The sequence below is a fragment of the Rhinatrema bivittatum genome, chromosome 9 (assembly GCF_901001135.1).
Source record: "Rhinatrema bivittatum chromosome 9, aRhiBiv1.1, whole genome shotgun sequence".
In the NCBI taxonomy this organism is placed as follows: Eukaryota; Metazoa; Chordata; class Amphibia; order Gymnophiona; family Rhinatrematidae; genus Rhinatrema; species Rhinatrema bivittatum.
In genome coordinates this window covers 103,768,577-103,794,383 of record NC_042623.1, presented here as the reverse complement: position 1 = coordinate 103,794,383, position 25,807 = coordinate 103,768,577, and the positions used below count along the sequence as shown (strand labels likewise).

Here is a 25,807-nt window from a genome sequence, read left to right as displayed (position 1 = left end):
AGAATTTCTTTTTAATGATGTTAAAGTGGACATAGGTGGTTTGTTGTAATGGGGGGGGGGGCAATATTGGTTTGATTCTCTCTTTAAATGAAGAATGTAAAAATGGCTTTGTAAGGAGAGAGACATTTCATATTTTTTGCAGGAGAGAAATGGCAGTATTTCCTGGAGGTCAATCAGCAGCATAGGGAAACCCCAATTTTGTTCTGGGAGATGGCTAAAGCGGTGTGATGGGAGGATCATTCAATATGTTATTAAAAAAAGAAAGCAGAGAAACAACAGATTCTGGGAATGGGCAAGAGACCGAGTTATTATACAAATCAGTGGAATAGAAATAATGCCGAAAAAATGGAGACTGAGGTTTAGAAAGGTTCAGGACAGTCCTTAACGACCTTCTTCAGCAGAAGGCATCCGGCGCCCTTTTTTTTTTACAAGAAGAAATGTTCAATATGGCAATAAGCCGGGATGGCTGATAGCTAACCTCACAAAATCACATTCCCAATCCAAATGTATTAGTAACATCAAAAAACCTAATGGTTCATTTGCCACCTCCAATTCGGGACATAGGGGGAAGTGTTAGGGATTTTTATCACACTTTGTACAATAAAGAAGCCCCTAATTTAGATTGCCAAATGCTTTCTTTGAGCAATTACAGCTCCAGCATTTATCACCTGCACAGGTCACTGACCTGAATAAGCCGATCTCTAGGCTGGAAGTTTTCTTGGTTATCAAAGAACTGAAATTGCACAAATCTCCTGTTATGCCTGTCAGCCGAGGAGGCAGAACGAGTCTACCCCTTCTGGCCGCGGTCCGAAGCACTCCAGACCCCCGGGGCCTACCGCGACATTGAGGAGCCTACCCCTGCGACTGGGACGCCGTCACGGCAGAAGCCCCGCCCCTGATGTCCTCTAGAACCAAAGGGCAAAGCCAGCCCCTTTCTTAAAGGGGTCAGCACAGGAAGGCCCATTCAATAACACAGGCCTCCCACCCCCTTCCTGAGAGGTATAAATACGCTGTAGTTCTCCTTTCAGATTGAGTTAGCAAGGATCGCTGTATGGATGGAAAGCCTCCGGTCTGAGCTACTCTGCCGCTTCCTTGCTGCCGCTGGAAACTCTCTCTGCCCTTCAGGGTATTTCTCTAACCTGAGTACCTGCCTCCTCGGAGGTACTTTCAGGTGCCTATCTGGGATCAGGTACTCGCTCCTCAAGGGTCTGCTCTCCCTGGCCGGTGCCTGTATACAACTACTTCGCCTGCTGGGATTTCCACCTATACAGCCTACCAAATTAGTGAGTAATCTAAACATTGTCAGTCTGTCTCATCTACAGCTCTGCCTGCACTGAGAACCTGCAACCAGATCTTCCTATTACTATCTCTGTGAGACGGGTCCCCCTCTGCCAAGGGTCCCCAGGACTGCTACCTCTGGATCACCTCACTACTGCCACCTCTGGTGGTATATCTCAGCTGTATAATAAAAGACAATATCTGTGTTTGCGAGTCTCGAGTCTAGCCTAGTACTGTGATCCCTCACAGGCTCTTCCCCGTGTGCGTGGCCATCTCCACAGTACCCAAGAATCCACTCAAAACACCTCAAAACCATAATATCTCCAGTGCTGAATGATTTAAATTCTTTGGTTTTACAAGCTAGTCCAACCTTCCGTAGTCCCTGATCTTTGTGCTCTATTTAACTATATGATTTAAAATCGAGCCCTATCAGATTCCATATCAGTTTGCAGCTATCACAATCCTACCTAAACCTGGGAGGGATTTAAATTGACCCTGGTTCTTATAGACCTATTTCCTTACTGACCAAGATGTAAAAATGTATGCTAAGATACTGGATTAACCGATTAAAGTATAGCTTACATGATTTGATTTCTCCAGAACAAACTGGATTTATTTTTGCAGAAAGCCTATCACTAATATTAGGAAGCTATTATTGACATTGAAATTATGCTGTGCCCAGAAGATAGTAGACTCCTTTATTGATTTGGTTTGATGCAGAAAAAGCCTTTGGCATGGGATTCTTATTTAATCTTTAAGAGCTTTGGTTTTGAGGGCTTTTTTTTTTTTTTATCTGCCATCCAATTTCTTTATTACAACTCCAAAGCATTTATTTGTATCAATAGCCACTACATCCCCCTTATCTAGTCTCGGGAGGAGAACTCGACAGAATGCTCACTGTCACCCTTTTCTTTGTTTATCAGCGGAGCCACTGGTACGCAAGATTAAGCAAGATTTAGCCATTATGGGAGTCTTTATAGGGTTGCACTGGAATGCTAAAGGATTTCAAAATGGGCAGGGAGCGCCAATCCTTTAGCATTCAGTGCTTTGTGAAAACCATTGCTCCCTCCCGATGCAGCCCTCGGCGAAACACGGGACCGTGTCGGGGGACGCATTCTAGTCTGTTGCTATTATAAGTCTGTGGAGTTGCCGCCTGAAAATGAATAAAAGTTTACCTGCTCTGTAGAGCTTTTGAAGAATCTTCTTGGTTTGGACTAAATTCCTTTTCTGCACTTGTTGTTGGGATATTTGTGAAGTGCAGTAACTTGCTCTATTGTATTTTGGGTCTTAGTCTTTATAGGGTCCCATGAGCTGAAACATCTGCTTTTTGCAGATGACAGGTTAATGGTAGTGATTAATGCCCGAGTTACCATTCTGCTACTTTTGAGCATATTCATAATTTTGTTACCTTTTCAGGTTTAAATTGAATCTAATAAGTCAAAAGCACTGGATGTTGGTGGTCACCTATAAGCTACTTGGCCTAATTTCCCGCTTCCATGGGCAAATGATACTATCAAGTTTTTAGGGGTTAAAATACACAAGAACCCAGCTTTTTGGTACAACTGTAATATTATGCCTCTTCTTCAGAGTTTAAAAAAATTATATAGTTGGAAACATTTTTGTCTTTGCAAGGTCGCATGGTGTTGGTTAAAATCATTTTGATACCTAAATTATTATACTTACCTTTCTCTTTGTGAAGAATATTAGTTTCCTTTATAAAGTGTGCTCCCAACTTGTTTAGGGGTTTTCAGGCGGGCATGGCTACGTTTTTCTATTTTGTCTGCCTCCTAAAGCCAGACGGGTGTTTTGGTTTTGCACATATTTGATTTATAATTTGGCATGTCTCTTGCAGATTTTCAGGGAATGGTTGGGCTATCAGTCTGTCCAAAATAAATTAATGGTATTATTGGAACAGGAATTTGCAAAACCGTATAGCTTAATGTATCTGCTTCATTCCCAACATAATTCCTTGCCCCCTTCTCTAATTCCCTGTTAATAAGATCTATGTGGAAATGTTGGCATGCTCTTAGACAGCATGTGGTATTACCATGACAACTCTCTCTTTTCTTGCCATTGTGTGGGAATCCGCAGTTTTTTGCCTGGGTGGAGTAATAAAAATTTTTCACGCCTCTACCACCGGGGGCATGGCCAATTTAGTACCCTTTATTAACCTACAGGATGGGAAAGTAAGATTATTTTCTTTTTGCTGACAGTCTCTCTATTTTATCAGTACTGATTAACTTGTGTAAATGCAAATTGTCAGTTATATTAAGGCTTTGTCCGTGGATGATCTAAGAACTTTCACTAATGGTCCTTTTCAACAATTGTAAGCTTAAGTGCAAAAGCTCGGGTTTCCATATCAATGTATTATAAATGTTTACATTCGTCTGCTAAGTATACTATTTACGTGGTCGAATGATCTCCAAATTATGTTATCTGAGGATGATCTATATGATTCTGATCAGTCAGTACAGAAAGCAGTACTAGGAGCAGAGCACTTGGAAATACAAGTTAAATTTTGCTCAGAATTATATTCTGGCCATTGCAAGGCGTTTCTGGCAGGTATAGTTGCCTCAGACCATTGTATCCAAATGCCTTCAACTACCAGCTACTTTAATACACTGTTTATGGGATTGTGCTGTAGTACTACATTATTTTTTATATCTGTAAATTTTCCAGTCATTTGGGTGGAATCTGGTTTCTGCCTGCTTGGTCATAAAGATCCAGTAGTACAAGTTAGTTCATCTGCCATGGTTCTTCTTCTAAAGGGGTGTTTAGTTGCTCTGCCACCTTATCTTGAGAAATTGGTTAACCCCTTTTGGGCCTACTACTGATACATGGACTATTTTTATGTTGGAATTATATATGCTGGAGCAGAGATACTGTTGGAATCCTCACAGAAGAAACAGATGAAAACCATAGTGTCTGGACACCTTTTGAGTATTCCTTAATGAAGGAGTTCACGACCCATTTCAAACTGGTTTAAAATGACTGGTTACACTTTTGTTGGAGTTGGGGGCCTAGTTCCTTCTTTCTTTCTGGATTAATATTGCTCCCAATTGCTGAGTGGAGGGAGGGTGGTGTGGGAGAGAGAGAGATTAGGTATGGGCAAAGGTAGCGGTTGACATGTTTGTTCTTGGTGATTTTTTCTGGTTGTGTGTGGTTTGTGTTTACTGCTGTTATATGTGAAATGTCTCAATAAAAATGAGCATTAAAAAAAGGGACAATGGGTCACATAATATCTTCTTGAGGAATATTGCAGAAGGGATAGAAGGAAAAGTTTTTCTTTTTGCAAATGATACTAAGATCTTCAACAGATTGAATGAGTAGAGAGAATGAAAATTGATTTAAGAAAGCTTGAAGAGTGAAAGACGATTTGGCACCTGGGATTCAATGCCAAGAAGTGCAGAGTCATGCATCTGGGGTGCAGTAATCCAAAAGAGCTATATGTGATGCAGGGAAAAACACTAATGTGCATGTTCTAGGAGAGGGACCTTGGGATAACAGTGTCTGGCAATTTGAAGGCAGCGAAGCAATGTGACAAGGCGATAGCTAAAGCCAGAAGAATGCTGGGCTACACAGAGAGAATAACCAATAAGAAAAAGGACATAATAATGCCCTTGTACAGATCCTTGGTGAGGCTTCAACTGAAGTACTGTATTCAGTTCTAGAACCCATATCTCAAAAAGGATAGAGTCAGGATGGAGGCGGTCCAAAGAAAGGTGACCAAAATGGTGTGGGTCTGTATCGGAAGACTTATGAGGAGAGGCTGAAGGATCTAAATATATATACCTTGGAAGAGAAGAGGTGCAGGGGACATATGATACAGATCTTCAGATACCTGACAGGTTTTAATGATGGACGAACTTCTAAATTTTCTGTTGAAACTGTAGAACTAGGGATCACAAAATGAAACTCCAAGGAGATAACTCAGAACAAACATCAGGAAATATTTCTTCCCAGAGAGGATGGTGGATGCCTAGAATGCCCTCCCAGAAGGATGAAAACAATAAATGAATTTAAAAAGGCATAGGATAAACACTGCAGATCCCTAGAGGCTAGAGGCTGGAAACGAAGAAAAGGGTGCACAGAGTGGCAGTTACTACCTTTAACAAAAGATATGGGGTTACTAGCCTTAACAGAAGGCTTGGTGGTAACCTGAACCAAGTGGCAGACTATATGGACCATTTGGTCTTTATCTGCCGTCATCGCTACAGTATTATGTATCCATTTAATTCATAGCATTTAAATACAAGATACCTTCAAACAACCAGTTTACTGAAGGTCAGGTGGTCAGGGGCTAGCTTGATAGGAAGGGCGAGGGAGTTGCATAGGGATAGGGAAGAGCCTGTAAAAGCTCTTTTTGGTATTCACGAGACACCTAGTGTGGAGTTGCAGGCCTTTTCTCCTGTGTTGGCAAACCACGGAGGCTGAAGGGCCTGCATCAGCACTCCTCACTGAAAGGCCTACATTAGCACTTTTCGCTGAATCTGCATAAACATTCTCAGTATTTTGCTTATCTCGTTCTAAACAGACACAGAGTCTGCATTTCTTAAGCTCTTGTTTTTACAGACTTTACTCTTAGTACAAATAACCTCTTGCCCTAGATACAGTATGCTTGCTTGACACAGAAACCAGCACAGCATGAGAGATTGTAGCCATAGCAATGTAGGCATGCACGCAGACAACGTGTACCAGCACGTAGGACGTATTAACCAATCATATACTGTATAGTAGATGCTGTGGAATTCTGTAACTCGATATAATAAAAACAACATCCTCAGATGATGATCAGAGGATGATGGCCCCATAAGAATCCTGTCTGACGTGTCTCTCCTTTCCCTGCGTCGCTACATCTGGTGACCCCGAGCCATGAAAGACCCGTACTCACTCGAGCTGGAAAAGCTTAGGTGCACCTCTTCAGGAAACTCGCTCCACAGTTGTAAGTATTTTTTCAGCGAGTTTGCTCCCACATTCGTGAGTATGGGGGGATAACAGTCAGCTCAGCAGACGTGTCATGCACAAGAGCTGGCGCAAATAGTAAGAAATCATTTCTTGATTAACAAAGGAGAGGCTATTAATGTCAGACTAGGAGATATAAAAAATCTGTTGAAAGAAATAAACAACAGATGTCCTTAGTATCCGAAAGCTGGTTCTTTTGAGATACAGCATTGGGTTAACTTAGGGAATGCTTTGCACACATCCCCGTGTGCCTCACTACAACATCTCTTACTTTGGCAAAAATGCACAGAAGCCATAGAATATCTAGAGCCACAAATCAAAGAAACTAACTTTCCTCCACCTCCCCCTCCAACCCCCTCACCACAGACTACCTCCCTGTACCCCCAGCTGCCATTGCCTGTGACAGTCGTTGATTCTGCATCACAGACTTGTCCACATGAATTACCATCTCAAAACACCGCTTCCAGTAATGATTTATGTGGTGCGGTCTGCATGGAGTTTCAACAAGAACAGGTGAAAGAAAATCTCACAGGGGAGGAATTATTAGAGGGGCTTCATGCATTTCCCATCACGGAGGTACCTAATGCCCAGGATGAGATTCAGTATTAGTGGTTAGCACTGCCTTACACTATTTTAACAGAAACAGACATTCATTCCACCTATTCTCGTGAGCTGTTAGAGGGAATTGCGAAAGGCTATAAATTAATTCCCCAAGATTGGAAAGATCTGGCACATATCCCTGATCAACTTTACGGGGTGGGACAATCTGCAACACTGGAACAGCCAGCAGTGGGGACACCTTCTGCTGTAGCCTTTCCAGCGTTCCATCACTGTGTGACCAAAGCCTTTAAGCAGGTTCCTGATTCAGGTACAGCCACAAAATCATTTACAATGACTCATCAGGCAGCTACAGAATCCTACATACAGTTTATAGAACGGCTGCAAAAAGCTATTCAGCGTCAGGTAGACAGCCCAGAGGCGAGCGCTGAACTCCTAAAGAAATTAGCCTTTGAAAATGCAAATGCAGATTGTAGGAAAACTCTGCAATCCATAGTCAGTAAACTAGACATGCTCCAGGCTTGCACAGACATTGGCACTCATGCCTTTATGGACACACTTGCACACAGGTCAATTTCAAAAGGCAAAAGGGACATGTTTCAATTGTAAAAAGCCTGGCCATTTTAAACAGCAGTGCCATGCCTCGAGTGGTGGTGCCTATAAAGGTACTGACTCCTCCGGCGCCTCCAAATCCCGTCCAAAAACAGTATGCCCGAAATGCAAAAGGGTTTCCATTGGGCAAATCAGTGTAGAAGCGTCAGTCAGGGAAACTAGATTCCAGGCCAGCGACATTACCCCGCCCTTAGGAATGCCATTATATCAGCCGCAGGAAAAAAAAAACTAGAAGCAGAATGTAACTCCCAGGAAAACTATCTTTCCTGAAATTCTTTTTCTGACTTTTTCTTTGCTTTACTATCATAAAGAATATTATTGAGAAGTATAAAGACTGCAAGTATTTTCTATAGTAAATTAAGGTTAAATGCCGGCCTTCTTTGAATTTTCTGTAAGCGTACAGTCCACAGATAATGATTTGAACTCCCTGCAAAAAGCAGGTAATGATTCCTTTGAAATCTCAGAGTATCGCAGTGCTCTGAAAATGAACATAATATCCTTACTCCTTTTGTCTGATTTACAGGATCAGATTCCCAAGCGGCCATATCAGTCCTACGCTCCAGTCCTCGGACTCAGAATTTAACCCTTGCATAAGCTATAGCACAAGGAAGCCTGTCTCTTATAGAAGTAAAAGAGTTTCTTTTTCAAATTGTCCAGCATACTTAATGAATGTTTAATCAGAAGTGATACTAGTTTATTTGCCATGTTTAATTTTAATTTCTGAATTTTATTTGAACGAAGTGAATATTTGGCAGAGTTTTGCAATGAAATAATTTCTTTTTACTTTTTCTACTTTCTTCCTATCCTATCTTGTTTAGTCGCACTGTTTTGCTTTCTGCCCTGCACTATGACATTGTAAGAACAATTAGATTTAATTTCAGGCATTGTTTGATATTGAAAAAGTACTTACTAGTGTTTAAAAGTTTAGAACTTGAAAATGCTCAGTCAGTTAAGAGTTAACAGCAGAAGATCAGAGAGAAGGGGGGTCAAGCTGATGAGGGTGAATGCCGAGTGCTTTCTCTAGTCAGCTGAAGAAAAAAAAGTTTTGTTTTGTTTAAACACAGCAGGCAGTTTATGTAGGTTTAAAACATGAAGCAAATGTAATGCTTGCATTAATGATGCAATTCAATAATTGAGATACTTATTTTATATGCATGTATAATCTGTCCTTTATTTTTTTTTCTCTCTCATTTCTCTTTCGCAGAATGATTGTTGGCTTTCAGCTTGCATTGCAAGTGTACATAATTTGCATTTTTACTGCAATATTCATTTTAGGACAGAGTAGGTTAAGATAGAATCTGTTTCCAAGAGACCAGCAAATCCTTGCTAGTTTCTGGTTAAAGCTATCTAGTTATGTTATCATTTGCTGGTACATTTTTTTTTGTATAAGGATTTGTAGTTTCAGTAAATTAATGTTATACGGTACCGATTTTTAAGTTTCTCTCCCTAATTTCTGTATCTGTTATCTGATTATCAAGCGCATGCGATATTTCTTTCTCATAACACATACTTAATACCTTTTCTTCCTGAATTATCTCCTGTCCAAACCTCTTTTGCCCTCAACCTTCAATGCTACTTTCAAACTTCTTTAATACTGAGCTGAGGTTACTGAAAGTTACAAGCAGTATCATTAGTTTTTTTTTTCTTTTCAAAGGTTCTCCCTTCATCTTACGGGAGGCAACTAAGAGTTAACAACAAGGAAGAATGAGTGAGAGCGAGGGGGGGGGGGCTAGTGTGGGCAGAACAGCGTTTCTCAAGCAAAAAAATTAGGTTTCGTTTGGTTTAAACAGAGGAGAGAACGCGATTCAATGAATTAATCCTTTAAATTTAGAAACAGATTCCTGAAGCAGTTAAAGATATTGAGAATAATATATAGCCATAATTTAGCAAGAAAGTTTAATTTTGTTTACAGTGAATAAAAAATCTGTGTCTTGCCAGTATAGGAAGTGCGGAGTTGTAAAGGTTTTTTTTTTAAAGAAGTTTTGTTTAAATAGAGCGTTGTTATTGGAAGTTGTTTAAAAGGTGTGCGTATGTGAATAAGACAGAGTTGTGAATGGTAATTATGGGAGAAAAGACAGAGAATTGAGATTGTTTTGATAGTACAGAGAGACATTGAAAAAAGTTATGATTCCTATTCTTTGACAAGCAATCACTGTTAGGGGTTGCTACATTTAATGCAACCCCTCCCCCAAGCTTTTTTTCCTGCAAATCCAAATTGATTTTATTAAATTGTATAGTAGAATTAATTCTAATTTTTTCCTGTATGCCAGATTTTAATATTTTCCATGAGAGATGTGAAGATGAACACTTTGCAGCTTATTTTCTTTTTCATTTTAAACAGAATTCTGATTTTTGTTTTTTGTTTTTTACTGGATCGATCCAAAATTTATTTTCCACATTTTCAAAAAATTTTTTTAACATTTTTCAAATATTTTTTTCACACATCTTTTGATGTTTTATCTTTGATCTAATTTTATTTGATACATCTTGATATAAATTTTGAGCTCCAATTATGTGTTATCTGTTGTCTGTTTGATGTTAAGAAGATGAATATTTGTAGGATGGATGAATATGTGTCAGTCTTGTGTAACATATGTTTACTGTAATGTCTGAAATACTTGTTGTTTGTGGTTTAGCCTACTGCAATTGACTTTTCCTTCACATGATTAATTTGAATTTATGCTATTTTACTATATTAGGAACTCATACCACATTTAGGCCTCGATGAATGAAAAATTGATACACCTTGCTGAAAGATTGACTACAACATTTATGGCCACACATTTTCCAACCACATTTTGATTTAATTTTTTTTTGCTCAAAAATATGTGTTCATTGTTTGCCTTCTGTCTTTTGTGCTATGTGTATGTCCTGACACCTGCACATGCTGTGAGTGAAATATATGTTTTTATGTAATTGTCTATACACTTAAGTTGTTTCTTCATTGTTTTTAATAATAAAGTGGGAAAACATTATATAAGATTAGTATAGTAGAGTTATAGCCATGATGAAATCTTCTCATTAATTAATTTGAATTTGACTGAATACACCATTGATTTTCAGAAATCATCCCATCAAGCCTTTTCCATGCCTTTGCCACAGAGGACATCCTGCAGCCATCATTAGGAACTGCACTGTTTGATACTTTTTGTCTAATTTTCTCTTTGCATTTGTTTTGCTCTAGATGTGTTTCTCTTGCTTAGATGAGAACCTGTTATCCTTCTGACACCACAATCAGCCCTCCAAAGGTTGCACACACCAACTTTACATTGCTCACATTAGGAGCCACTTACATGCTAATGAAATCTGGCAAATGGATGTTACTCACAATCCTCCTTTTGCCCCTTGGAAATATTTACATGTAACCATTGACACTTTCTTGCATTTTCTATGGGTCACCCCCCAAAAAAAGGGGGAGCCACCAAGCATGTTATTAATCACTGTATAAGAACCTTTTCGGTCATGGGATTGCCTTCTGTTTTAAAAACTGATAATGGCCTTGCTTATAGCAGCCATTCCTCACTGATTTTGGTCAACATTGGAACATCAAATACATATTTGGCATCCCTTACCACTCCACTCACTGACAGGCTATCGTGGAGTAAGACAGCCTTTGACAAACACAAACTAAAAGCAGGAATTGCCCCTAGTACTGTTTACCTTAAATCATTTAAACATATCATATTCCAATCAGGCCACAGCTGTGGACAATCATTTTGGGAACAGGATTAGCAATCCACAACCATTAGTTTTGTATAGAATATTATCTAACTCTGTTTAGCATGGCCTTGTCCCTTTGTTATCATGGGGAAGAGGATAGCTATTGTACTTGCTCCCTCAGGTCCAGTCTGGGTTCCTTAGCCATAGAGAGATGGCGTAGCACCAGGGACTGCAGAATCCGATTTCAAACTTCTCCCTGAGTCTTCACAACCCCCAATCCACACAGCTCTTGGAAAAGCAGGGACTTGAAAAAATTCCAGAGAACTTTTTGCTTGCTACATTTACTTGCTTGAACGCCAATTCATTGACAATTGTGATGTGCATCTTCTTATTCTGCATTCCCCCTCCTGCCATGGCAATATCTGAACAAGAACTATTGGCAATCCAATATGTACATTACCGATGCACAGACTTTATCACAACTATTGAACCAAACAGATTGCTGGGTTTGCATGCACATGCCAACCCATTCCAGAGAAGGACTATTGATGCATGCAGTTCTTTTTAACCTATCAGGATGGACTACTTACCCGTGGACTTACAGAACGGTCTTTATAAATTCACCAGTCAATTACACAGTAATGCATTTGGATAGTAGGGTACAAGAGAACGCTGTTTTTTGTTGGGAATATACTAATGACAGTATCACAGGGCTCCGGATAGGGAAATACCCATATTGCAATCAAACATTCATCCTGCATCACAACATGTCCAGGAAACACACCTTCCTTAATGTAACCATTACTGAACACATGCACAATTTCATAACATCTGACTTGGCAGGTCTCAGAAAGACAATTCTCATTGTATTACTTTGTATTGTTATTTTAATATGTTGCTGTTGCTGTATTCATTGCTTACCCAATTTTGCTAACATACTTTTACCTAATTCACTACGTAAGGATTTCCTTTAAATTTAAAAAGAAAAGGTGAGTTGTGGAGTTGCAGGCCTTTTCTCTTCTGTTGGCAAACCACGGAGGCTGAAGGGCCTGCATCAGCACTCCTCACTGAAAGGCCTACATTAGCACTTTTCGCTGAATCTGCATAAACATTCTCAGTATTTTGCTTATCTCGTTATGAACAGACACAGAGTCTGCATTTCTTAAGCTCTTGTTTTTACAGACTTTACTCTTAGTACAAATAATCTCTTGCCCTAGATACAGTATGCTTGCTTGACACAGAAACCGGCACAGCATGAGAGATTGTAGCCATAGCAATGTAGGCATGCACGCAGACGTGTACCAGCACGTAGGACGTATTAACCAATCATATATTGTATATTGTATGCTGTGGAATTCTGTAACTCGATATAATAAAAACAACATCCTCAGATGATGATCAGAGGATGATGGCCCCATAAGAATCCTGTCTGACGTGTCTCTCCTTTCCCTGCGTCGCTACACCTAGTTCTTGGTAATGGGATTTCAAAGCAGACTAGAATCAGTAAGCAAGTGAATATGAATGAATATGAAGGTAGGCTGGCGTTAGGTCTTTGAGGGATTTATAGGTCAGAGTCAGTAACTTGTGGTAGCCAATGCAGATTTTTCAATATGGGTTATTCAGTCAAACGTCTGTATCATCATTTTTTTTATTTATTTTTTTTTTTTGGGGGGGGGGGGGTATTTTCTTTAGATTTTGTGAGGTTTATTTGAATGGTGTTTGTTTCCTTGTCCATGCTGTCTTGAATATGTGGGTAGGTGTATATATATTTTTTTTATGTGGGTCCTTAGTGCCTTTCTGATTTTTGGTTATTATGTATATTAGCAGTGGTCAGAGTTTAAGTGTTTATTGATGCCAATTTAAGCTTCAGTTTTATGTTATGATTTAATAAATTTTATTTTGTACACACATTTAAAAAATATTTGGGTATGGCTTTTTTTTCCTTTTTGATACATAAGCACATAAGATTTGCTATACTGGGTCAGACCAAAGGTCCATTAAGCCCAGTATCCTGTTTCCAACAGTGGCCAATCCAGGTCACAAGTACCTGCAGAATCCCAAAAGTTTGATAGAATCCATGCTGCTAATCCCAGGGATAAGCAGTGGATTTCCCCAAATCCACCTTAATAATGATTTATGGACTTTTCTTCCAGGATCTTGTCCAAACCTTTTATAAACCCAGCTATACTAACACATCCTTCTGCAACAAATTGCAGAGTTTAATTATGTGTTGAGTAAAAAAATATGTTTTCATATTTGTCCTAAATTATTACCTGTAAATTCATTGAATGTCCTCTAATTTTTCAAAGTTTAAACAACTGATTAGCATAATGCAAGTAGCTGTACAATTTAAACTATTATTTAATCTATTTTAAAAAGTATGCACATATTTTCTGACAGGTAACTTATATGCAACATGAAGCAGGTGTAACTTTGTGCACATAAATTTCCCGGTATAATTTTCAAAGTGAAATTATGCTCATAACTTTGCTTGAAAATCTGGTGCAAAGTCTTTCCATAGAAATTATGCTCAGACTTTATCCTAATGCACACAGTTATAAAATTTCCCCCATAAAACATTCCTGTGTAGAATGCTATTTGTAGTATACACATTAAAATTTATTGCATAGATGTCAAAATGTTAAACTAGAGTAAGAATTCATACCCTAAAGCAGAAGTGAAAAACATATGCAAATAATAGTTACTACCAAAAAAAACAATATTTTGCATACACTATATCTCATGCATATTAGCCTTGAGTATCCTGAAAACCTGATCATCAACACAGGTTTGGAAGCCCTTACCAAGCTAAAGATAGTCTTAAAATAAAACAGGAAGATAAGTGTCAATGGTTGGAACACTGAAAAACATTTTTATAAAAGGAAAAATCTGTCTTTTGTTTTTTTCAGAAAAATAAAACATGGGAACATGAACACAAAAAGATCTTTGGAAACCAAAAGAATTGAGCTTTAGAAGTAAGGAAAGGAGGAAGTTGGACTTCGCTCCACAAACAGGCCTTGCAGATTAGATAGTCCAAAACTAAGTGTGCAGCTAGAGTAGGACTACAGGAAATTTAGGAAGTCTCTTAAAAGCCTACTTTTTGTCCAAAAAAAAAAAAAAGAGTATATTTAACTCTTGCTATTTCATTTATCAATATTTATGTTCAATTATACCATTTATTTATCATGCTTTCACATTTTTTTATCTTAAGATATCTTGTTTCATTTTGATTTCAATTAGCTATTTATAGTTAAGTCTAACTTGTCATAACTTTATATTTTTTAAAATTTTTATTTCTATATTACTTTATTTCTATATTGATTCATGATTTTAGTTTGCCATATTTATTTGCATTCAGATTATTCATATTTTAATTTTATATTACTGTTTTATAACATTTAACCTCTTATTAATTGTACATTTATTTTATTTATTTACATCACTTTCATTTACTGTAATTTGAAATGGCAATGAATCAAGCAAATAAATAGTAATAATAATAGAACCCCAACAGCAGACCATGTTCAGAATACAGTAATTCGTGAATATGTGGATAGAGCTCTGCTTTACACTTGCGAATATTTTCAAAGTAAGCTGATCACAAATTGGCAACTTGCTGCCTTGAAAGCCCAAGTTTTGATACGTCCTTCTAAGGTAAACTTTGCCAGAGTACAATCTGTTTCCCAATTAGAAAAAGTGTTCTTTATCTTAGAGCTGCTTGTTCTATACAGTTTATAAAAACTCCGAAAGCCCAGTGAATTTTGTAAGTCCATGAAAGGAAGAAGGCAAACTCCTCTCTTGCAATCCAATTTAACAAGTGTATTATGAGCATATGGGCAAGGAAAGAATAACTAACTGATTAAAGTGGAAAAAGGACACCACCTTGACAAACACATAGAATGAGTATGAAAAATCATCCTAGGTTAATAAAATTTCACATAATATAGGAAGTCACTAAGTACTAGAGCCCACTGACTCTACGAACTGAAGTGACCCCCATAAGAAATTCAATTTCCAGGTCAGGTACTTGAGCATGAAAGAATCAAGAGACTCAAAACTGAACTTTCATCAGATGGGTTCAAATTATGCTCACAACCCTTTGGAGGCATCAAATGAAACAAGACCTAAAGGTTCAAAAAAACAAATTCCCTTCATTGGGTAGCAGTTTGTATCAATTGCACAAAGGTAAAATCTGAGCTGCCTTTCCAAACATCTGCAGGCATTCAAGCATTTTCTAGGTGGAAAAGAAAGACATTCTAAGGACTCACTGTCTCATCTAACAGGAACCATGCTTTTTAGAAGATTTGAAATTATTTTGATTATACTGCTTTTATAAGCAATCAAGGCAGTATACATATAAAACAATATATAATGCATAGAGTAAATCAACAAATAGACTATAGACAGTAAACAAAACGTTAAATAGACAGCACTGATAAAATCTTTAAAAATCACATCAGCAGAAAAAAACATTCCCTATTAAGTAGAATACTTACTTCAAAGCATGGGTAAAAAAACCATGTCAAAGTATTTCCTAAATTTTAGATAATTTGTTTCCAACCTTGCTTCTAATGACAGTGCATTCCATAACATGGGAACCTGATATTTAAATGTAGAATATCTGGTGCCTTCTAACCTTATTTCAGAAGGCATGGGTAGCCAGTCTTAAAAGAGTTTGTTGAGATGAACGCAACATTCTTGTTGGTTTACATGACACCACCAAATCTTCCAGATATGATAGCCACAAGGACCTGAGACTTTCATAGACAGTCTTAGATAGGATTTACTACCAACTTATCATGCAGACTAAAGATGAGAAACTGAATATTAGGCTAGAAACAAGCCTTGGGCTACATTTTTTTAAATTATGTCTACAAATGCATTCAGAATTTGATAAAGTCAATCTCACTTATGAGCCTAAATACAGAAAAAACTAAAGCAATAATATCAAGATGAAACATGATAGTATTCATAGCCACTGTTAAGGCCGCCCCCCCCCCCCCCACCCGACAATAAATCTGAGGGAAAAGAAAAAATTGCCATATATATATATATACTGTAATGGGAAGTATATTCCATTCTAAGCTAGACCAGAGGAAGGCTCTAAAAGAGTCAGATATAACCAGGGGGAGGGGCCTATGACAATGCTCAGAGAACCAAGGCAAACAGCAGAGCAGACAATCACAAGAACTTGAATTCAGGTGCTAACCTAAATAGAGAGGATGAACCACAAGAAGAAAAGACTTGGAAAAGCAGACGGTGGAGGGAGAGAGGAGCTGAGCAAGGTGGCTCCCTTCCAAATGTAAGAGGATTCTGTGGAGCTGTTGGAAAGGTGTCAGGTGTCAGGAAAGGTGCAAGAAATCCTTCACTGCAGTGAGCAAGCAAGCTCAGAGAAAGCTTACTGCCTAATTATTCTGCGAGTGGGTGGTGGCAGTCTACCCCAGCACACAGCTATGCTGGGGGAAAGGAGAGCAAGGCCCTATGAACAAAGGTGTGAACCTTATGTAGTGCTGACACTGTGTAGAGATATAATATTTGCCTTTGAACTATATCTGGGAGCAGCTGTCCTGATGAATGTTTAACTAGCACTCCAATGGTGCAGCTGAGGGCCCTAGGATACTGCAGTGTGAATCTGCCCTTGGAAGTCCAGCTGCAAAGAGACAGACTTACAAAGTGGTGGCAGCGGTGGGATCCCTCAAGACCACATGGAGAACAGAGAAGAAAGCAGCAAGGACCCCACAGACCCTGGCAAAGCCTTCACTCAAGAAATTGGGAGGTAAGCGTACCTACACCTTGAGGTGAAGGATAGCCGAGGACTCCTCTAGCTGAGGTGGAGCTGCTACCCAGAGGATGTCAAGTGATCTTGACATTCTTTGGTAAGGAGGAGAGCTTGGCGGGGGGAGAAGAAAGAAGGCTAAGTCGTCCATCTAGAAACCCCCCCTCCCCATCTCTTGAAAAGGTCCACACTTGGGACTCCACCGCAAGGGACCACAGCGGAAGGCGCACAATGCCCATTAAAGTAAAAAAAAAAAAAAAAAGGGAAAAGAAAGAAAAAGAGCAGGGCAGGAGCCCCAACAAGAGACCCGAATGGGAGGCCTGGGAGGCTTGCCCCGCCCCCCCGATGGTCTCTGTTCCTTCTGTCTAAACAGGTTTTGAGACGATGGTCATCCTGCTAGAAGGTTTGATTCTATGCCAACCCCAGATAAGTAATACAAATATATTGACAAGATATGGTATTTGACATTGTTTTGTCTCTTTATAGGAACTGATTTGACAGAAAAATCTGAATGAGAATACATGAAAAGTGCTATTTTTGCGTGGAATGTTTTATCATTAAGAAAACTGATTTTCACGAATTGCAGCTCCTGATGAAGCAGTCGTCTCTGCGAAACATCGGCCGGTTGTCGAGCTGATTTGAGAATTGCAAACAGTGACTACACATGCAAAAATATATGCGAAAACTGTCTTTAAGGAACACTACATAAAAAAAGAAAAATTGAAAAATTATGACCGCAAGTGATTAGAAGACCGGGCGGCCCCCGCTTTGAAAATACAGGGAGCACGCTGTCAGGCTTGATGATGCGATCATAGACTTAAAAATTTAATATTTTTGGTGAGTGACATTCCTATTTGTATGTTCAATTGAATAAATATTTACTTTTTGGTGAATATTGTTCAGCAAGTGGAAATTGAGACAAGTTCTTTTTTTTCGGCTATCTTAGAAGTTGCCACCCAGGAAAGAGATCTAGGCATCGTAGTGGATAAATCATTGAAATCATTGGCTCATAGTGTTGTGGCGATCAAAAAAGCAAACAGAATGTTAGGAATTATTAAGAAGGGAATGGAAAATAAAACGGAGGATGTCATAATGCCTTTGTATCGCGCTATTGTGAGACCGCACCTTGAATACTGTGTGCAGTTCTGGTCACCGCATCTCAAAAAGGATATAGCTACACTGGAGAAAATACAGAGAAAGGCAACCAAAATGATAAAGGGCATGGAATGGCTGCTCTATGAGGAAAGGCTAAAGTAGTTAGGGCTGTTCAGTTTGGAGAAGAGACGACGGAGGGAGGATATGATAGAGGTCTACAAAATCATGAAAGGACTTGAACAAGTTAATGTAAATCAGTAATTTACTCTCTCTGATAATAGAAGGACCAAGGGGCACTCCATAAAGTTAGCAAGTAGCTCATTTAAAACAAATCAAAGAAAATTATTTTTCACTCAGCACATAGTTAAGCTCTGGAATTCATTGCTAAAGGATGTGGTTACAGCAGTTAGTGTAACTGGGTTTAAAAAATGTTTGGATAAGTTCCTAGATGATAAATCCATAAACAGCTAGGATGGTAGTTAATAAGCAATAGTAGCCTGTGATCTATCTAATGTTTGGGTACTTGCCAGGTACTTGTAACTTGGATTGGCCACTGTTGGAAACAGGATGCTGGGCTTGATGGCCCCTTGGTCTAACCCAGTATGGCATATCTTATGTTATGTTATGTTCTTAGTCATCAAGGTACTCATCAACCAGTATTTTTCCAGTGCAGGGGATACTGCTATGCACTGAAGAAACTGTATTTGATGATCTTAAAGTAGTGAAACAGTGTGATAAGGCAGTGATTAGAGCTGGAAAGATGCAAGGATTTTTAGAAACCAGAAGGGGGGGGGGGGGGGGGGGAAGGAGATAATGCCTCCGTACAGGTTGCCAAGTGAGACTTGATCTAGAATATTATGTTCAGTTCTGAAGCATATTCCTGTGATAGGATATAGAAAGAGCAGGGATGGTCCAGAAAAAGAGTAAAATAGTACAGAGTCTACACTAAAGGTCCTATGAAACTTAGGAATCTAAATATGTACAACCTAAAAAGGAAGAGGAATACAACAGACATTTAAATAACTCAAAAGATAAAAATAATACACAAGAAACAAATATTTTTCTAATTAAAGAATGCTTTAGAAGAAGAGGTCAGATTATGAGGCCCCAGAGGACTGACTCAGGTGCAACAAAATACAATATTTCTTCAGAGAACTAGTGGTAATACATTGAATGGCCTTTTATTGGAAGTGGTGGAGACAAAATCAGAAATGGAATTCAAGAAAGCATATGATAGGCATAGAGAATTCTTAGATGCAAAGAAGTGGGGGGAAAAACCAGAGTTCAACCAAAGACTATGATACTGTACCTGAAATGAAATGAGAATTCTAGACAGGCCTTATGGTCCTTATCTACCATATTATATATTTCTAATAGCAAGATTTTAAACCTGCATCAAACTTTCATCAGGTTAGTTAAGAAATCTGTAAATGTTTCCAATCTTACCTGATTCCACCACCATCGATAGTAAGAACCCGAATTCCACGGCCTTTCACAGGATCTGTGTATCCAATTAAAGCCAGAGCTTCCCTGACAGAAGCCTGAAGCGTTTCATCATTTATTTGTCTCAGCCTTAGCAAACATGGAATAGCTTTTTCCTGAAGTTAAAAATAAAGTATTAGTAAAAGATAATATTTTTTAACAAAGGGGTCTAGTATTTACTTAGCAGCATTAGGTGTTTACCACACAAACGTTATCCCCAAAAACGTAACTATGATGAGCCACTTTTCATGCAAATGCATGCAAAGCTGCTCATTACTAGGCAATAACATGTAATAAAATAACATGGTTTTCCTGAAAAAACTCACAAGCCATGTTATTTTCTGGAAAGATAGAAGCTGAAATATCTTTCCCTGGGAGTATCGGTAGGCTAACATGGGTCCCAATACTCCCATGGCCATGCCTTAATGGGCCCTGATGGCTCGAATAACTCCCCTCACCCATCCTGAAAAAAAAAGGTTTAAACACAATGAGGGCCTGGATGGAGGCCCCATTCCCTCCTTTTGTTAGAAACAACCCCCCCGCCAATCACATGGTAGGGGCAAAGGTAGGAGCTCAGTTGGCCAGCGCCATTTTGAAAAATGGCAGCGCCAGGCCTGGAGCCATGGGGGTCCATCTATGTACCCAATGAGCTACCAGGGATGTTCCAGTAAGGTCCTGGGGGTGGGGGTTGAGAGGAAGGATTTGGGGAGGGGGCTTTGTTCCAAAACGGGTTGGAGCAAGGCCTTCATATACTTTAAACCTTTTACTGTCACACACTTCAGCCGCCTCATGGGGCAGTTGTGGTGGGCAACGTTTGGTAAGTAGAACTGGCGCTGTGGGATGAACAGGGGTTTTACCTATGCTGGGTGGGGGGTGGGGGGGTGGTATTAGGGACACTAGGGCCCTTAAAGAAGATGGCAGCTCCAGGCTGCAAGGCTGCTATTACACAGCATTTAAGGTACTAATCCGCAGTATTTTTCCCTACAGTATTTTATCACAGGGGAAAATATAGCAGGATTTTTATTCTCGGGAAAATGCCATAGCTTAATAAATGACCCCCAAAGTTAGTAAAATAATATATTTTTTTAAATTAATGAGGAGAATCCAACATTCTGATTTGTCAGACAATCAAATAATGTGTCAAAATGTTATGCTGCAGTCAAGACCATGAGGCACTAACAAATGGCAAAGTATCATTTAAAACGTTTGACAATAACATACTTTTGATTCACTGAATTTGTAATTAGTTGAACACACAGATAAAATATAAGATCAAAAGTTTTCTTTTATAAAAGGAAGAATCACTACAATGTATTACCTAAAGAAAAAACCTACAATATCTTTTATTCCTGAGAGAATTCTGCGCAATGAAGAATTTGCACAGAACTATTCTCCCATATAGAATTTTAATATTTTGATCAGAATTTGGCAGTGCAGGTTAGCAAGCAACCTCAAAGGGAGAAAAGCTGTATTGCATCATGTACCCACAGCCAGTGGGATGTGGCTGTGTGGGAATAAAAGAAGCGGCCATGGGTCAGAAGGAAACAGTAATGACAGCATCAGCCCCACCACCAGGAAGAAAGCTGATGAGATTCCTTTGGAAGAGAGTAGAGGGGACATGCCTGGAGGACAGAGAGCGACACAAATATAAAGCATACAGAAATTTTCAGAATTTTAAAGTATTACATGCATAAATTTTTTAAAATATTTTTGCCCAGAATTTATTTTTGGCACATAACTCCCTCAGGAGTACTATTTGGGCAAACAGATTATGACCACAGAATCGTGCAGTGGCCTACTACCCACAAAGGGGTAGGACAGCTAAAGGAAAGCTAAATCTTGCTAGAGTCCTTTACCAAGACAGCCTAGTGCAGGGCTTCCCAAACCTGTCCTGTGGACCCCACAGCCAGTCAAGTTTTCAGGATATCCACAATGAATATGCATGAGATACATTTGCATACCATGGAGACTCCATATATGCAAATTTATCTTATGCATATGCATTGTGGATATCCTGAATACCCGACTGGCTGTGGGGTCCCCCGGACAGGTTTGGGAAGCCCTGGCCCAGTGTCACTTTTTCAACAGTCAACCAAACTGGTAATACCGTATTTGCACTAATAATGTACCTATGGAAGTTTTATGTGCCTAACTCAATGAAAGGTCTGTTCCACCAAAGCTGAAGTGAAGCTTCTATTTTATTTTGCTCAATGTTTTCTGCTGCTGTGAACTTGCTCTTTTTTTTTTTTTTTTAAGTCCTCTATTAGTTCATCCACCCTGCTCTCCCACATTGATCTTAGAGCAAATATATCTTAAAGATCTTACAAGAATAAGATTTACACAACATGTAATCTTCCCTGCAGTCCTTGCTGAATACTAGAAGATCATAATGAAGAAGCATTGCTCTTTTTTTTTTATTTAATCTTTATTAAATGCAATCATATATTACAGGAAATAAGGAAATCAAAGAAAATTATTAAATATTATTAAAATAATACAATCAGGAAACCGTATTACATCAAGTCCATATTATATTTATTTAAGTTTTTTTATATACCAACATTCAAGACGATAGTCCCATCATGCAGGTTCACAAGAAACAGGGGTGCAATTAAAATAAACTTTACAATTTGAACAATAGTGCAGAAAAGCAGTTACATGTAACAGGGAAACAATAACTTGGAGTAAGAAGGAAAATGAAGATCAGATAATTATATATATATATATAATAACATTATAAGGGGTGGCTATTAATGCTATTACTAGCGAAGTATGTTGATTGAAGGGAGTTAAGTAATGTTGGAGTTAGGAAAGGCCTGCGTGAACAGCCAAGTCTTGAGAATGATACCAGCCCAAACAAAAAGAAAACAATATAAACAAATAATTCTATTTATTGGAGAAATTACTTACCTGATAATTTCATTTTCCTTAGTGTGGACAGATGGACTCAGGACCAGTGGGTTATGTGCTCCTCTGCTAGCAGAAGGGAGACAGAGTCAGATTTCAAAGCTGACGTCACCATAGATATACCCCTGCAGTGACCTCAGCTCCTCAGTATCCTACTCGAAAAGCCATCATGGATATATATCGTTGCATAAATAACTTGATTAAACTGATTTAACTAGTTTCAAAACTGGAGACCGCCAGTGCACTCAACTAAGTTAACGCCAACACCAGACTAATTGCGGGTGTCTTGAACAAGGGGTAGGCAACGGCTTACCCGTATTTGTTTAGTCTCAAGGTTCGCTTTCTGGGGTCCTCCTTCTCTGGGGCAGCCGTGGGCTGTCTACACTAAGGAAAATGAAATTATCAGGTAAGTAATTTCTCCATTTCCTAGCGTGTAGCCAGATGGACTCAGGACCAGTGGGATGTACAAAAGCTACTCCTGGATAAGGCTGGAGGCTGCCCGTGGCCCACTTAGTACTGCCCTTGCGAAGGCTACGTCTTCTCAGGCCTGAACATCCAGGCGGTAGAACCTGGAGAAGGTGTGTAGGGAGGACCACGTCGCCACCCGACAGATCTCGGCGGGCGATAGCAGTTTGGTTTCTGCCCAAGATACTGCCTGGGCCCTAGTAGAATGAGCCTTAACCTGCAGTGGTAAAGGCTTTCCTGCCTCTATGTAGGCTGCCTTGATTACTTCCTTGATCCAGCGGGCTATGGTTGCCCACTAGGCCGCTTCTCCTTGTTTCTTCCCTCTGTGAAGAATGAACAGGTGATCCGTTTTGCGCACCGGTTCCGATCTTTCCAGGTATCGCACCAGGAGTCTGCCGATATTTAGATGGCGAAGAAGGTGGGAGTTTTCCCGAGTCCTTATGTTCATCTGGAGATGGTAGGGAGATGGCCTGGTTCAAATGAAACTCTGAAACCACTTTCGGTAGGAAGGAGAGGACAGTGCGCAGCTGTATGGTTCCAGGGGTGAACCTAAGGAATGGTTCCCGACAGGATAGTGCTTGTAGTTCGGAGATGCGACGAGATGAACATATTGCCACCAGGAATACCATCTTCAATGTTAAGAGGTGTAATGACAGACTACGCATTGGTCTGAAGGAAGCCCCTGCTAGAAAGTCTAATACCAGATTGAAGTTCCATAGGGGCACTGGCCACTTTAGGGATGGCCAAAGTTGCTTAACCCCTTTTAGGAAACGGGTCAAATCCGGGCAAGCTGATAGACAGATACCCTTCACTTCGGCTCTGAATCAGGAGAGGGCGGCTACTTGGACCTTAAGGGAGTTGAGTGACAACCCCTTCTTCATACTGTCCTGTAAAAACTCCAGAATCATGGGGATCTTGGCGATCCGCGTGAGTATCTCGCGGTCCTCGCACCAGGCTTCAAATATTCTCCAGATCCATATGTGTGCCAGGGATGTTGAGAACTTGCACGCTCGGAGTAAGGTATCAATCATGGGCTTTGAGTAACCGTGCTTCTTCAGGCGAGTCCTCTCAAGGGCCAGACCGTAAGAGAGAATAAAGATGGATCTTCGGGAAGAATCGGGCCCTGCTGGAGAAGATCCCTGTGTGGAGGTAGGCACAGAGGGCTCCCCACAAGGAATCTTTGCATGTCTGCGTACCATGGGTGTCTTGGCCAATCCGGGGCCACTAGTAAGACTAGTCCCCTTTGGTGTTCTATCTTGCAGATGACCTTGCCCAGTAGTGGCCATGGGGGGAAGGCGTGCAGTAAGTCTTCCTCCGTCCAGGTCTGAACGAAGGCGTTGATCCCTTGGGAGTGTGGCTCTCGTCTGCAGCTGAAGAACCTGTGGACTTGGGCACTGAGATAGGTGGCCAGTAAGTCCATGGCTGGCATGCCCCAGTGATTTACTATCAGTTGGAAGGCTGTGGTCGACAGCATCCATTCCCCTGGGTCCAGGCTCTCTTTGCTGAGGAAGTCTGCTGAGACATTTTCTTTTCCTGTGATGTGGGAGGCCGAGATCCCTTGTAGGTTTATCTCGGCCCATGCCTTGAGATGATCTATCTCCGGAGACACCTGCAGTGTCATTGCTGTTGCGTCGAAGGCCTGCTTAAGTATGGATTCCATTCGTCTATCCTGCGTATCCTTCAATGCAGCCCCTCCCTCAACAGGAATGGTTGTTTGCTTTGAGACGGCACAGACCATGGCGTCCACTTTGGGAAAATGCAGGCGTTCCTTAGTAGCTGGTTCCATAGGGTATAAGGCTTCCAAGGCCCGACCATTTAAACTGGCCTCCGGGGCATCCCACTCCAGGTCAATCAGTTCCTGGATGGCTTCCATCATTGGGAAGTAGCATGAGGCTTTACAAAGGGACACCAAGATGAGGTTCTTCTTTGGTTCCACCATAGGGTCCATGCCTGGAATACCCAGAGTTTTCAGAGACTGGGAAACAAGGGCTGGTAATTCATCCCTATGGAAGAAGCAGAGCATGGTCCAGTATGGTTCTAGGCCTGGAGGGATTTCTCCTTCTTCCAGGGAGCTGCCATCATTATCTGAGGTGTCCGGGTCCCTGTCAGGGAAATTCTTGGTTAGGCGAGGCATGTCTCGAGGCATCCGAGTAGAGCCGGGAGGATCTTGTGCTTCCGGCAGGGGTTGAGCCCGGGACGCAGCCGTGGCTAATTACGCCTGAACGAAGGCTTGCAGCCCTTGGAAAAATTCTAACCAGGAGAAGATCCCTGGGTCCATGTTAATCCCAGGAGGAGTAGGAGTAGGGGCCCCTGAGGTGCCCTCTTGTGGAGAAGCCATCTCGAGGCTGCATAGATCCAGGGAGCTATCGTATGTAGTATTCCGGACCCATCTTCAGACAGTGAGGGACCAGGCTTTGGTCCCCACTGGGCTTCTTCGCAATGCTGACACAGTTCAGGCTGCGCGGCTCTTATGTGGCAGGCTGTGCAAAGAGAGTGCCTCCTGGCTTTCTTGGATGCCGGTGCCATTGCCTCTATGTCTAGGCGCATAGGAAATGAGCTTCAATGCGCGCGTGTAGTTGTAAGTGCGGTTGTGCGTGCAGTTATGCGCACGGAGTGCGCTCAGTTGTGTGCGCATAACCGCGCGCACAAGTTAGACGTATCGGCCATCCGGCCTGCCCCGCGCGTACCGCTGGTCGAGAAGGGAAGATGACGCCGACTAACCCCCACGCTTAAGATGGCGCTCCCAGAGGGTCTCCACGTGTGTGGACCCTTGCAGCGGATCAGGGCCTAGCCCAACCAAGGCTGCTCAACCCGATCGGTGCTCCCTTTTTACCTCGCCGGAAGAAGTGAGGGATCTGTACCGTAATTTGAGCTCTGGAGACCGGAGACCTGAATTTAAAGTTTTCTGCTTACCTGGTCTCGGCGCTTACCAATCGTGTGCCGGATGGTCTCCAGCTGCGGGGGGAGAGGGTTTTACCTTCACTGCCACGCTTGGTTATGCACCCGCTGCCT

General features: G+C 40.6%; 1 protein-coding gene across 7 annotated transcripts in view; it reads right to left on the bottom strand.

The window, feature by feature from the left end:
* The window catches only part of PNPLA8 (patatin like phospholipase domain containing 8), a 273,297-nt gene that overhangs the window by 150,637 nt on the left and 96,853 nt on the right, over positions 1 to 25,807 (bottom strand). For all 7 annotated transcript variants that reach the window (XR_003858530.1, XM_029615017.1, XM_029615020.1 and 4 more), the window contains one exon: positions 19,388 to 19,539. Coding sequence is in view for 6 of the 7 variants with exons in the window: in XM_029615017.1 (XP_029470877.1) it covers positions 19,388 to 19,539 (152 nt within the window). In the remaining variant the exon portion in view is untranslated. The remainder of the gene's footprint in view (positions 1 to 19,387; positions 19,540 to 25,807) is intronic.